Raw genomic sequence first — 15507 nt, 5'->3', positions numbered from 1 at the left:
CCCAACAATCCTCGAAAACTAGTAGGAAAACATTGTTGACCTCTGGGAACCCACATGTTTTACACAGTGACAGCTTGCTTTTATATAGTACTTTTACTATAGTCAAACATCCCAAATAGAACAGAATTTGACATCAAGCTACATATGGAGCTAGTAGAACAGATGATCAAAAGCTTAATCCCTAGCCAACGACTCCATCCCTCTCTATGGCAATTGCCTGAAGTTAAATTAGACCATTTGCAGATGAGCTGAGGCATGGGCAGAATCTAGTGATGTCACAAGTTAGAAGTAGGCAATCTTGGTGATGCAGCGGTTATGTAATTTAAAACTCATCTCCGGGCCAAATACGACACCAAAGTTGCGAACAGCCTGGTTCACTCTCAGTTTTCAGGGAGAGAGATGGAGTCAGTGGGTAGGGAACAGAGTTTGTAGTGGGAACCATAGATAATGGCTTTGGTCTTCCCAGTATTTAGTTGGAGGCAGTTTCTGCTCATCCAGTACTGAATGTTAGATTAGCAGTGTAACAAATTAGAGACAGCCAATGTATGGTCTTCGATTAACTGAACATCCCATGTTTTAACTTGGTGAGGTAACCTAGTGTTCACCTGTGAGAAAATAAAAGCACTACTGGAAATCTGAAATATAAAAAAGAAATGCAAGAAATTCACAGCAGCTAATCAGCATCATGGGTCAATGTTCCAAGTGTATCTGGTCATTAGAACTGACTTGAAACATTTTCTCGTGGATTCTGTTTGCTATGTGTTTCTAGCAGTTTTTCTCTTTGCTGGCTTTTTGTCTTCTACAATAGTATCAACCATGATTGGTGTCTCATTATCTGTACAATGTACTGAGTTGTTAACATATTAATTCACAGATTATAAAACAATACTCAGCAGAGTTGCAAGTTTCTGATATTGCCATCTGCTTGTCATGAGGGCGCCTTGTTCACTTATTTTTCTATATTAATGAGCTTAGTTACAACTTTTCATTCCGCAAGCGATTTAGTGACAAATCTTCATTCTGCAAAATTCAGCAAACTTAATTGAAGCAAAAATTGAATACTTTGAGATTATGAAGAAGATTGCCTAAATTTGTGCAAATTAAGTTGGATACTGCAGTAAATGACTCATACCCTAGGGACTATACTGTTAGCAGAAAAGGAACTTTTCTCTCCTCAGGATAAAAAAGTTAGGAATAATTTGCTCAGTTAAGACACAGGAGGAGTCAATACAAATAAGTTCCAAAAACAACTAAATGTACTTTGGAGGCAAAAGTGATTAAGGATAGGGTGAGAAAGTAGGTTCATGGAACCTGTTGCTCAAATTCTTACAATTTTCTAAATTTATAATGTTCGGGGCATTTCTGATTAGTATTACATTTATAATTCAATGTACAGCTGAACTAAGGAACAATTTTCATGCTATAATCCCATGACTAGTTGAAACTAGATTGAGAATGCTTTACGTCATCTTTTATAGGACTATTTAAGTCAGCAAACAGGAGTTGTTCATCCTATCTTCTTGGACTGGGTTTGAACGCAGATCAAACACCGCCGTCCAATCTAGCTTCATTCACTTTAAAGTGATCATGCTGAATGGCTTGTTCTGTAGGGAGAAAATTATATTTTAATGCTAATGAGACAGTTGACAATTGCACTCCCACCAAGAATTATTATTATGACAGTTGTGGAGGTGTTGATTAATTGTTTATAATCTAATTAATCCATTAAAAATTTATATTGAGCATAAGTAATTACTAGATTTGACATTCAGCTTGTCCGTTTCAGAGTACCATTACGTACAAGGATGACTTGGTAGCTCAGATACTGCCCTGCCACAGGTGAGATTGTTAACCTCATTTCCAGAACAGAACATTTAGTTGGGTTTATATTTTTTAATCCATTGCCTAGACATCCTGCATTGGTATTAACTGGACTTGGAAAGCAGTGACAGAAATGAGTCTGGACCTTTTTAAAATGGTTTGACACATCACTGTACAAGATTGAAGCAGAGTGTTACAAAGGAACATAGGGCTCATTTTATTACAGTAGAATCTTGTCTGATACAACACCAGTAATGGTGGAGTTTTGCGTGCACCTGTCCACTCGGTGAAATGTGTCTGCACTATTTGATTAAAGTATTCAACAGAAGCTGGGAACTGTTCCCAAAGAAAGAATGGAAGGTTGCAAGGCAGGTTGTTTAACTTCTCAGAACACTGCTGAAGAATTGACTAAGTCCAGAGAGGTCAGTAGCTTGCCCTGTTGCCCATTGATGTTGCTTCGATAAAGATAAAACAAATGTAGGGAAACTAGACAAAAACGCATGAAAAGAAAGGTGGAGTCTTCCCATCAGATTGTTGTCTGTATTATTCTGCGGATTAGTTTGAATGTTACGGGGTTGTCAGGTGGGGAAGAGTCGAAGGAGGTTGGTGAGAAAATGTGGGATGTGTTGGTTGCCATATGGTGCTTCTAATAGCAACAGTGCAACATGGGTTGAGACTAACAGTTTTCATTCCTGTGTAAAATGTGCATTGGGGAATGTGAGAATAGCATTTAGTGAGTGTGGAACATAATGCCCGTTATCATAATAGAATTTGCCAGAAGTGAAAACTTATGAACAATGATAGAGTGATATAGAGTTGAAATGACTGTTAATTTCAATATGAATGAGACAGCTGAATCAGCAAACTGCATTGTCATAGGCCTCTTGTGTTCTCTTCCTACTAGTCCCACTCCAATCAGACTGCTTGCAGCCTTGGCTTCTTATTTGAGTCTGAGTGGAGCTTCTATTCCTACCTTATTGATCTTAGGAGCCAGGTGTACATGTCAAAACTTTTTTTTGACTGTATAGAAGTGGAAATCCCCATATACATAAAATGCAAGACACCACATAGACACAATAAACAAACTTTGCAAATGTGAGATCTCTTTACACTCGGAGTATGGTGCTTCCAACATACAAAAAGATGACGAACCACCCATACATAAAAATTCCAAGCCCCCATGCACAAGCCTTTTTCCATTAAAAAGTGATTTACTTTTTAGAGTTTAACCTAATGGTTGCTAAAGTGAAGGTGAAATGGGTTATGTGTTCTAGCAGCCTTTAGTTACAATTAACATTTCTATCAGTTAGAATTGTGGATGAATTGGATAGGAGTTGTAGGAACCAATGAATGATTGGCCATGTCTTAAGAGGAGGATGATGACATGGTCAAAGGGAGCTATCTTAGTGGCCTGTGATCTGCATTGGTGTTGGGTAGTTGGAGAGACTGAAGAACAGGACCACTGAAGTGGTAAATGTTTCTTGCTGTCCAGCTGAAGAAAAAAGCTGGGAAACCTAGAGATGTAAGACATGAGTTGCAAGTTGGGGAGTTTCCACAGAAATTGGCAACAGAAGTGGGTAGCAAGCTGTATGGGAAATATCCTGTAGAGACTAAAATTGAACTGGAGTGAAGAAAGGAGTAGTTTAAGGCACAGCTGTAAACTAGGGGAGATGGCGTAGTGGTAATGTCACTGGACTAGTAGTGGCAGTGTCACAGCACTAGTCACATGGGTTCAAATCTCACTATGACAGCTGGTGGAATTTAAGGATAATTAATAAATTTTGAATATAAAGCTAGTCTCAGTAATGGATGACCATGACAAAATTCATTGATTGTTGTAAAAACCCATCTGGTTCACTCATGTCCTTTAGGGAAGGAAATCTTCCACCCTTACCTGGTCTGGCCTACATGTGGCTCCAGATCCACAGTAATCCACTCTTAGTGCCCTTTTCAATGTCTTAGCAAGCCACTCAATTTAAGAATAACAACAAATACTGCCCTTGCCAGTGGTGCCCATATCCCACGAAAGAATAAAAAAAAGGGGACAAATTTGAGTAAAAGGTGAGGAGTAATAGGCCAGGAGGGAAATAGTACGCAGCTGTGGCAATGGTGAGGCTGGCAGGGACTATGATTTGCAGTGTGGTAGCCTGAATAGAAATTGAAGGAGCTTGGTGGCTAGAAGTGTGGGTTCTGCACACTCAGAAGTGGCTGGTGCACTGTTGGCTGCTCACCATCCTTCTTCAGAACTGGTGAACTTGGATGTCTCAGCCCTTTAAAGTCCCTGGACCTAGATGATAGTACACATGGTGAATCATAGAAAATTGCTATCCCTCACTGGTAGATTGCTACTCCCTCACTGGTAAAAATCTACCAGTTAGGAAGTTGCATTGTCATTTCAAAACTTGTTTCTAATGTGTGTTTGCCTGGAATGTGTTGTCCATGATAGAAGAGATAAAATGCAAATTACTCCAGTGACACTTGGCATCTAGTTTGTGTTTTTGTTGCATTGTGTTGCAATATATTTATATAAGTACATAAAGCAGGATGATTCTCCTCATTCCCAATCTGATTTTTCTACTGTCAAACAGGGGCCTTCAAAACACACAGATTTTGGGTTGCACACTTTCAACAAATAAGTTGAATGTCCTTGCAGCGTCAGTGATTTACCAGGGCAATTTCACCATGTTAAATATTTGCATGCAGTACACATCATTATTAAAGTGGCACCTTTAAGAGGTAGTCAAGAACAGAATTTCAATTATTTTACACTCCCTGTAGGTTACAGGAAGTTTTTGGAAAGAATAACAACTTGTACTTATATCGTGCCTTTAAAATAATAAACCTTTCCAAGGTGTTTCCTTCACAGGAACATTTGAAGTGAAATTTGAGGGAGTCACGTGATATTAGGTCAGATGACCAATAGGTTGGTCAAAGAGATAGGTTTTAAAGAATGTATTAAAGGAGGAAAGAGAGTTGCAATGGCAGAGAGGTTCAGAGTGGGACTTCCAGAGCTTAGTACTAGGCAGCTGAAGGCACAGCCATCAATGGGGGAGCAAATAAAATAGGGGATGCTCAAGAGGCCAGAATTAGAGGAATGCATAAAAACAAAAAAACTGCGGATGCTGGAATGCATATTTCTTGGAGCGTTGTGGGGCTGGAGTAGATTGCAGAGGGATAAGGCTATGGAGAGATTTGAAATCGAGGATGAGAATTTTAAAGTCAAGATGTTGCTGAACATCTTGTGTAGGTCATTGAGGGGTGATATATGAACCAGACTTGGTGAGCGTTAGGGCAAGGACAACAGAGTTTTACATGACCTCCAGTTTATGGAGTTTAGAATGTGGGAGGCTTGGCAGGAGAGTGTTGGAATAGTCAAGTCTGGGGAGTAACAAAGGCCTAGGATGAGGATTTCAGCAAAACATGAGCTGAGGTGGGGTGAAGTTGTGTGATGGTATAGCAGTCTTCGTGATGGTACTGTAGTTGGAAGTTCAGCTCGGGGTCAAATGTCTGGTCCCCAATCTGGTTCAGTTTAGACAGTTACCAAAAGAGGGATTGAGCCAGTAGCTAGGGGACGTTGTACCTGCTGGGGATTGGACACAATGGCTTTAATCGTCACAGTTTTCAATTGGACGAAATTTCTGAGCATTCTATCCTGAATGTCAGATAAGCAATCTGACAATTTAGAGACAGTGGAGGGGCCCAGAGAAGTCGTGGTGAAGTAGAGCTGGGCATTTTCAGCATACTTGAGGAAAGCTTAACAGGGTGAAATTATTCTGTTAAAGAAACTAGAAACCATCATAACATCGCATTCTGGTCCACTTTATGTGTGTGTGTATGCATTTCTGGTTTGCACCATTTGACTTCCCTTCGTGCATTTCTGTCGACTTTATCCTCCATTATAAATTTGCATGTTTACATTTATAATGAATTTTGCATATGTAAAACCCGTCAAACCATAATTATAAAATTTGATCTACTTGATGGCATTCTATCCTGCATGTGTACAGACAGCCTCACTGGAAAAAGTTAAGAGCTTGGGTTGTGTTTTATCAGCAGTTAAATTCTTACTTCAGGTTCCCACTGCTTTCAAGTATTCTTTTGTTGTACGATATTTCAGGCTCCAGCCTGAAATTACAAGTAAAATTAGCCATTTTACTGATCCTTCTTTGAGCCTCAATAATTATTCTCTCTACCTACACCTCAGCTCTATGTGTCAATGACCCCCAAAAAGAATTTGGGAAGAATACCAGAGGAAGGAAATGCAGGAAAATGTTTGGAAAAATACGTTTTCTAGCAAGTAAACAAACTGTTATTCCCTATCGTGTTCTCCTGAAGTATTTTCTTGACTGCAGTCACCAGCACCTGAGTGCAGGCCTGAATCAGCCTCGGTACCATGGTAACCCCAAGATGTGACTGCACTGTGAAACGTGGAGGCAACAAATTCCTCACTTTTCGATGTTTGATATTCCTCTCCCCATGCCACTATTGAATATTTCCATCCACCACTTGTCCTAACTAACACCCCCCAGTTATAAATACCTGGTTCATAGCTCATAGTAATATTTTAGAGGTATTTTTAGTTCTGGGAAGAGTAAGATATTGTAGAAAATGGGATAAATGCAACGAATGCAGCTTGAAGACTATTACACCTAAAAGGCTGAGGCAATGTTGACTTAAAGGTATAACAGCTAGAAGGGTAAGATTATTAAAAACAGGTGGCTTACTTAGCTGGAGAATTGGAGACGAGGTGTCTACACTGCTTGCAGAGGAGTGCAGCCCGGAGAGGTTTTCTTGTTTTGGCAGTTAGAGCTACAATTAATTTAAAAGCATTCAGTGAGCCTTGGAAGGCTGTGTTGTCATGGAGATGACTGGAGCTTAAGGTTCTAGGGTTTCAATTTATCTGTGTTTTTGCTGTGGGAGAGAGTGCTCTGCAGCAGGGGAAAAGGTGCTGCTGTAGCTGGGGCTTAGTAGAAGCCCTGGGGAGCTGAGAAGGTCACTTACTCCATGCTAGAAAGGGCTAGGGCTCAGAAGAAACCCTAAGAGCCATTTGTAGCTTGGTGTAGCTGAGGCCATTGGAGCTTGGTGAAATCCAGGGGCAGCGCCAGCCAAGTGAAGCTAGCCAGCTATTAAAGAGCTGAAATTGTGCGAGTAAGTAGAGGCTACAGTGTAGACTCGGAAATCCAGAGGAATGGAGCCTCAGAAGATGAGGTTAAAACCCTGGGAGATGTGCAGTCGTTGAGGCAGTTGGAGTGGCTTTGAGGGAATTCAGAGGTTTAACCTTCGAAAGTGAAAAGTTTGGAGCCCCTTGTGAGAGAGACAAGAGTTTCAACAAGATTGGTTGACTCACAGTGCTTAATGACATCTGGGTGGGATGCTGACAAATCTGTGAGAACTGTCTTGGTGTATTTATTGTACAGTGTGGCATGTTCGACCATAGTTTGCCTGTTAATTCACATGTACCTCATATTAACCCTGAATGTGTGATTAACCCTGAAAGATAGATCTTGTTAATTGTTTTACCTTTTTGACCTTCTATAGTAAAGTTTATTTTTGTTTCTTCAAAACTCATGGAATCTTGTGGCTTTATTCTCTTCGCAAGTGTCTTGAATCTCTAACTTTGTCTACTTTAAACAGAATGTTTTGTTTAAAGAACAAGAACTCTGAAGAAGAATGATACAGACTCGAAACATTAACTCTGTTCCTCTCTCCACAGATGCTGCCATTTTTCCAGCATTTTCTGTTTTTATTAAACAAAACACCCTTGGTTCCTATTCAGATCTTGCCAGAAGCTTGGGAGTCTGGTCTAGGATCATAACAGTCCCCACCCCCTCCCCACCCCAAAAAAAAGACAGGTAATTCTTGATAGACACACTGCCTGCAAATTGATTTCCTAGCTGTGGGCCTTTCTCACCCTTTCTCTTCTTTTCCCTGCTCATCTGCCACCAAATTCCTCCTGCTTCCATTCAACCCCCCACCCTGCTCCCTTTGCACATTCACAGTTCTGCTATGTATCTTATGAAATCTCTTATAATACCTCCTTTTATTCTCCTCTTTATCGGGTTATAGTGTCCTTCATTTTCTATTCTCTCCTCACAAATTGCATTCGCTGTTAAATGTTAATGTTATAAACCTTCCCAAGGCATGTCCCAGTAGCATTAAAATTTAACACCGAGCCAAAAAAGGAGACATGAGAACAAGTGACCAAATGCTTGTTTGATTAGGTAGGTTTTAAACTAAACGACAGAGAGAGAGGTACAGATGCTCACAGTGGAAATTGCCAGATTCTACTGTGACATCTGTACCTTGTCTCCTTAGCAACAGTGCTTGCTGTCCTTGCAAAACATTGGGATACATTTTCGTGCTTTTATGTATGTCAGTTTATTCAATATGATTTTTAAAGAAGAAATGTCTGGGATGGTACAGACCATTTAAAACATTTTTGACAAATAAGCCAAGGCTAAAGCAAAACTGTATTAAAACTGGCCCTGGGTACTTTCAAAATACATGAAGATTTTATGGAATATCTTTTCTTCTTTAAATATTCAGGAGGAAAACAAGTCTGTTGGTAAATTGTTGTGCCAGCCTGGGCATTGTAGGCTGCAGAGTGCCCCTTCACCTTGAAAGCTCAAGTTAAGGGAATGCCTTCACTCAGGGGCATATGCCGGAGCTAGTAGCTCCTCAGCTAAGTTGCTTCAGTGTGTGATTCAAGGCAGAAGATCACTCTACCTCCCAGACAAGGACTGGGGGATTAAAAGTAAGCAGAATACTTAGCTTCACTGGCGTTCAAGAGATCGAATGACTTGTTTCAAGTCATTCTGTGGCATCCAAGTGGGAGAACTCCTAAATTTACCCACACTGTGGCAGATGTTGCTGACTGATTTCAGCCAACGTTCTGGGCGCTGCAGTTGCTGTTAGTACTGTGGTTTGGAAGGTAAAATTGGCCAGGGTTCTTCTCCTAATTGTACAATGACCTCTAAGTGCACCTGTATCAGGACCAGAAGTTGTTCAATTATTGAGGATGCTTGTGCATCATGACAGAAAGACTCACTACCCACCTGTAGCCACATAAACACCTGGAAGAGGCAATAAAACAGACTAAAAAACCCAAACTAGTGTGGGGGAGATGAGTTCTAGAAAATTTGTCTCCGACTCCTTTAGGCAATCCAAACTAGTTCAGCAAACCATTTTAGTCCTAATTTATGTTACAAGGAGTGTACCCTCTTTTTTTTAATTCATTCATGGGATGTAGGCTTCACTGGCTAGGCCAGCATTTATTGCCCATCCCTAGCTGCCCTTGACAAGGTCATGGTGAGCTGCTTTCTTGAACCACTGCAGTCCATGTGGTGGAGGTAGACCCACAGTGCTGTTAAGAAAGAAGCTCCAGGATTTTGATCCAGTGACACTGAAGGAATGGCAATATATTTCCAGGTCAGGTCAGTGAGAGGCTTGGAGGGGAACTTTCAGGTGGTGGTGTTCCCATCTTTCTACTGCCCTTGTCCTTCTAGATGGTAGTGGCCGTGGGTTTAGAAGGTGCTGTCAAAGGAGCCTTGGTGAATTCCTGCAGTGCATCTGTAGATGGTACACACTGCTGTTAGGATTGCCTAAAGGAGTTGGAGACAAATTTTCTAGATCTTATCTCCCCCACCCACCAGTACGTCGGTACTGGTAGAGAGAGTGAATGGCACAACATCCACAAACAATCAAGCGGGCTGCTCTGTCCTGTACGGTGTCAAGCTTCTTGTGTGTTATTGGAGTTGCACTCATCCAGGCAAGTGGGGAGTATTCCATCACACTCCTGACTAGTACCTTGTAGAGATGGTGGACAGGCTTTGGGGAGTTAGGCGGTGAGTTACTTGTCACACGATTCCCAGTCCGTGACCTGCTCTCCTTGTAGCCATAATATTTATACAGCTAGTCCACTTCAATTTCTGGTCAATGGTAACCCTCAGGATGTTGATAGTGGGGGATTCAGTGATGGTACTGCCATTGAACATCAAGAGGTGATGGTTGGATTCTCTCTTGTTGGGGATGATCATTGTCTGACACTTGTGGGGTGTGATTGTCACTTGCCACTTGTTAGCCCCAAGCCTGGATATCGTCCAGGTCTTGCTGCATTTGAACATGGACTGCTTCAGTATCTGAGGAGTTGCGAATGGTGCTGAACATTGGGCAATCATCAGCAAACATCCCCACTTCTGACCTTATGATGGAAGGAAGGTCATTGATGAAGCAGCTGAAGATGGTTGGGCCAAGGACGCTACCCTGAAGAACTCCTGTAGTGATGTCCTGGAGCTGAAATGATTGACCTCTAACAACCACAACCATTTTCCTTTTGTGCTAGGTATGACTCCAACCAGCGGAGTTTTCCTCCGATTCCATTTAAATTTAGTTTTGATATGGCTCATTGATGCCACACATGGTCAAATGCTGCCTTAATGTCGGGGGCAGTCACTCTCACCTAAAACCGTGATCTTTGCCCTAGCCAGAACAGGTCCAACTCTCTCTTGGGAGCATGCAGCAAATTTGTGTTCACCGCACAAGCCATTAAGCTGTTCCATAGGTCTATTGTTCTCTGGGAAAATAAATACTTTCTGGCATCCAATCTAATTTTGCCCCCAAGTAACTTGTAAGCATGACCTCCGCTACCCAGTTGAAATAATTTATCCACATAAATACAGTCTAGTCACTTGATTATTTTATAAACCTCAGATCAGATAGCCCAAGTCTGCGCTTCTGTAATATAAACGGACCCAGCTCTTCAAATTTACCTGAGTGGCTGAGGTGTTTTAAATTGGGACTCAATCTTGTGGCCCTCCTTTTCATCATTTCCAAAGCCTCAATATCCCATGTCCTATTCAGGGACTAAACCTGAACATAATTCTAGATGAAGCCTTACCTCAGTCTTTTAATGGCATGTATTGTCTTGTAGTGAATTGACCTGTGAATACAACCTATACCTATTAGCTTTAAAAAGATACTTTGCTGCGTTGATATCATGCAGCCCAGATAGTAGTTAGTGAGTGGAGTGAGCAGTGATGCTCAACATGACAAAATTTGAACTTTTTTTGCCTTTCTCTTTCACTTGTGGGGAATATAAGGAAAATTGCATGATGACACTGGCTGGACCTAATTTTCTACCCATTGACTGCCAAAAATAGATTGAGCTGTAGGCTGTGGAAAAACTGTACAAGCCCTAAATCTGGGGAACGCTGTGAGTGATTGTTGACAGTTCTTGTGCCACAGGTTACTGTGATTTGTCTCAAGTAGCGGTTATCTTGTTAAATGTTTCAGTGCAAGATTGAAGTCACACTTTGTAAAGCATAATCAGAAGCAAGATATGAAATTCGCAAATAAAATTTAATATCTCATTTATTTAATGATATGTTTTTTCACGTCTCTCTGGATGTCCCGAAGTGCGTCTTATACAGTAAAAGCCATCACAGCTGCTATGTAGGTTAAAGCAGCAGCAATTTTATGTGTACTAATGCCCCATAATTAACAGTGAGATGAAGAAACAGTTGTTCTGTTTTTGGTGGTGGTGGTGGTTGAGGGAAGAATGTCGGCCAGAACTATAGAACTCCCTGCTCTTTTGCAAGTAGCACCTTGGGATTCTTAACCTCCATTTGCTTAGGAGGACAGTACACAGTTCATCCAAATGGTAATACCTTCAATAATGCAGCACACTCACAGTACTATGTTAAAGCAAAATGTAAAGAATAAATGGTCAAATGCTTAATAGATCAGTAAGTTAACATCTCAAGCTGTACCTGAAATATAACCTCTGTTATTCTTTCAGCTGTTGATTAAACTGTTGACAAAAACAAAAACAGAATTACCTGGAAAAATTCAGCAGGTCTGGCAGCATCGGCGGAGAACAGTTAACGTTTCGAGTGCTCATGACCCTTCGACAGCAGTTAAAACTGCGATTAAGCTGTTGTGTATTTTGAGCATTTTCTGTTAAAATCTTTTCTTGTTTTCCCCACTTTTCCCAGTATAATTCACTATAAATGGACACCTTCTGTGCTACAGCTGGAGATATAAAAGTCTTGAAACACACTGCTACACTTAAAACATTACACTTGCAAACTTCTGGGGTGTACTCATTTATTGCTGGTTTCTTCTGACCTAGGGAAGAAGCTGGGGTCTCCAACCCACAGAGAAACTTCTTCAACATCAAACTTACTCTTAAGTGACCTGTGGATCTGTCTTGGAGTAATTAGCCTCTAATTGATCTCAAGATGTGCCTATATAACAATTGGGCCTGAAAAAGATGTACCAGCTTCATTTTAGCAGTAGAATAATATATTATGCACTAAATTATATAATGCAAAAAAAAGCAATAGTGTGTGCTCCTCCAGTCAAATAATTTTCATTGAATGATCTCTCCTGGTGTTGCACAAGTTGAAGATAATAGTTAGGGGTTAATTGGACCAGGGTGCATAGATCCAACTCATTTCATGGTTGGAAGTCATATTTTATATTTCAATTATAAATTCTTGCGTTATAAGGGGAACGACCTATGTCCATGTGCCATGCTGTAATTATATCCTCCTACCAATGATGGTGCTGCAGCTGGTGTTTTTTTTGGATTATTAACATTCAGCTGAAGAATTGCCCACTCTCTTGACATTTCTCTTAACTTGCCAGTGCAGCTTAACATGCTTTCTAAAGTTTATACAACACAACAAAAGCTACACTCTCCCGTCTCACATACAGCAGACACGAACAAATGCTCAAAATAAATTTTAGCCCAGTAAAACTTTTGAAATATATGCCTTTATTTTTCAGTGTTATTAAAAGGCTATTAAAACTTCAAGCTTTTATTAAGGGCATTAAAATACACAATAAATTTAATTGATAAATCTAATCATGTTACTGTAACAGATTGGCATGGGCTTGATGGACTGAATGGTCTCCAACTCTGCCATAACTGACTCTTTATATTTATTTATTTGAATGTTTTTACTTTTAAATCCATATTTATGACATTAAAAATTTGAGCTACTAAGAGAAAAAATGGCCAATGGAAATATTATGGCAATTTTACATAGGATTGTATAGGATATAGGGCACAGAAACAGGTTGTTCAGCCCAACCAGTCCATGCCAGTTTTATGCTCCACTCGAGCCTCCTCCCATCTTACCTCATCTAAATCTACCATCATAACCTCTATTCCCTTCTCCCTTATTTTTTTATATTACCTCTCCTTAGATGCAGCTATACTATTAACGTCAACCACTACTTGTGATAGTGAGTTTCACATTCTCACCAATCTCTGGGTAAAAATATTTCACCTGAGTTCTCTATTGGATTTCTTGATGACTATCTTTGGCCTCCAGTTATGCTCTTTCCCACAAGTGGAAACATTCTCTCTGTATCCACCCTATCAAAATCTTTCATAATTTTAAAGACCTTTATTAGGTCACCCCTCAGCCTTTTTTCATTATGAAAGAGACCCAGCTTGTTCTTCCTTTCCTGTATGTATACCCTCACATTTTTGGAATCATCCTTGTAAATCTTCTCTACACACTCTTCAGTGCCCCTACATCCCTTTTATAATTTGGCAATCAGAATTGCACAAAGTACACCTAAGTATGGCCTAACCAAGGTTCGAGGCAGGTTTAGCATAATTCCCTTACTGTCCCTCTGAGCTCCCTATTCTTCCTACCAAAATGTACTACCCCACAATCATTTGTGCTGAAATTCATTTGCCCCAATTATTTGCCCATTCTACAAATTTATTGATGTGCTCCTGTAATTTGTTGTAGTCTTCCTATGATGTCATCCACAAACTTAGAAGTTGTGTTTTTGATTCCAAAGTCCAAATCATGAATATAAATTGTGAACGGCAGTCGACCTAGCACTGATCCTTGTGGAACATCACTTCCCACCTCCTACCACCCTGAATAAGTGCCCTGCACTCTTACCTTCTGCCTTGAAGCCATCTTCCTATCCATTCTGCCACTTATCCTCAGGCTCCATATTCTCTGACCTTATGGGGCCTAAACAAATTACACAGAATGTTTGTATTTGAATTGAGTGATTTACTTTTCTCTCTTGCTATCAGATGACGAAAGATTTTTGATTTTAGTCATGACGTGTCGCTTTTTTAAAAAAAAATGAAGAGCAGCTCCTACTTCTGACCTGTGAATCAATGCTGCTTTTTGCTTGCACCAGATGGTGAAAGTGACATCCAAAACCAATTCCAGACCAAGAACTGAGCCAGAACAGTGCTGAGAGCTGAGCTATAGTCGTGTGTCCACAGAATCTGTACAAATCACTAAATCTGTCAAACACGATGAGGCAGTCAGCAGGAGCTTGGCGTAAGCTGTCATGTTAAGAATTTAGCTTTCAACAGAGGAAACCATTTTCTATGTCACTGTGTCTTCACACAAGAACATTGCAGTAAGTAATAAATACCTAGGAAGTGAGCACAAATCTACAAGCTCCATATTGAAGGATGATCAGCTACAGGTTTACCTGATAATGATCAACAGTTGGTGGCCAGCAAATGGGTCACTGTATTATCCTCCATGTGTCATTTTTGCTCATTTTTAAGTTTGTTCGTTGTAAAACTGAAGTTATAAATAATTTTCTGTTCTTTCACCTCTGCATTTTGAGATTGAGTCCAGGCCAAATAGGGGTTAATTAGGGCCATAACTTCTGTGGAGTGGCAATCACAGTCAGGTTGCCACTCTGCTGCCAGTTATTACACTGAAATGCAGCTGCACCTTTCTTGCCTGACCTTCCGACTCAGGCCAGCTGAGAGAAATGCGGCGCAGTGGGTTGCCAAGGTCTTCAGTTGAGTGCCATAAAGCAGGCAGGTTTAAAGGTCCTGCCTATTTGAGAAATCAGGGAGAAGGTTGGTCTGTAAGGTAAGTGAATAGGTTTGGGGGAGAGGGATCAGGTGATTAGTGGGGAGGTGATTGGTAAACATAGTCAGGGGGTGGGCAAGGTAGTCAGGGGGTGGATAAGGTGGTCAAGGGTTTCTGCGGGTGATAGGGAGCATAGTCGGTGGGTGGGGAGGGTAGTTGGAGTTGGGGAGTAGTCAGGAGGGTGTGGGGTGGGTGGGGGGGGTCAGCATTATAATTACAGAGGAGTGCGAAGTGGTTTTAATTCTTCTAACCTTTCTTGGGTAACTGTCCCTGTAAGACAGTTGGAACCATCTGAAGATTGCAATTTAAATCAGAGTTTCGGATGGTTCCCAGTGCAGGATAATTTCCCAACGGAAGTTGGAACTTCCCAGGCAATGGCCGTGCAATCCTCACACGGGGACTTCTGGAGGGGGAGGGAGAGTCCCCCTCTGCACCTTTGGGTACGACACCCCAGAGATTGAAAGTTATGGGCAAAAGTGTAGGAACTTAGATCACTAGCCGTGAGCTCAAATCTGAGTTTGAAGTTGGTCTAGATTAAGGTGATAACATTTTTAACACCCTGCCTCTTAAGTGAAAAGGGAACCTTGATCCAGAGCAGAAATTAAGTTTTTTTTTTAGATAGTGCTCCTTCACATTGAATTTCTTTAAGCCCTTTTTTGAACCAACTGGAAGTATGAGGAACCTATAGTTCCCTGTTTTCGCCATGGCAACTCCTTGGCCAATCAGAGTCGGCTTGCCAACTAATCACTCTACTCCTACAGCATAAATTGTTGTGATTGTTTGAAATTTGGCATTCTTGCATTTGCCTTGA

The 15507-nt window shown here is 40.9% G+C and overlaps 1 protein-coding gene across 6 annotated transcripts in view; it reads left to right on the top strand.

Moving 5' to 3' along the window:
• Positions 1-15507, top strand: part of gpr107 (G protein-coupled receptor 107) — a 143625-nt gene that overhangs the window by 92459 nt on the left and 35659 nt on the right. The window contains exon 18 of one of the 6 annotated variants that reach the window (XM_041193148.1): positions 11618-11817. The exons of the other annotated variants lie outside the window; for them this stretch is intronic. Coding sequence (XP_041049082.1) covers positions 11618-11624 — 7 coding nt within the window. The 3' untranslated portion in view covers positions 11625-11817. Of the gene's footprint in view, positions 1-11617; positions 11818-15507 lie in introns of those variants that run through there. 6 annotated transcript variants of the gene reach the window in all.

This window comes from Carcharodon carcharias, chromosome 8, assembly GCF_017639515.1.
Source record: "Carcharodon carcharias isolate sCarCar2 chromosome 8, sCarCar2.pri, whole genome shotgun sequence".
NCBI lineage: Eukaryota > Metazoa > Chordata > Chondrichthyes > Lamniformes > Lamnidae > Carcharodon > Carcharodon carcharias.
The sequence above is the reverse complement of the archived record's forward strand: the minus strand, read 5'-3'. Positions and strand labels throughout refer to the sequence as shown.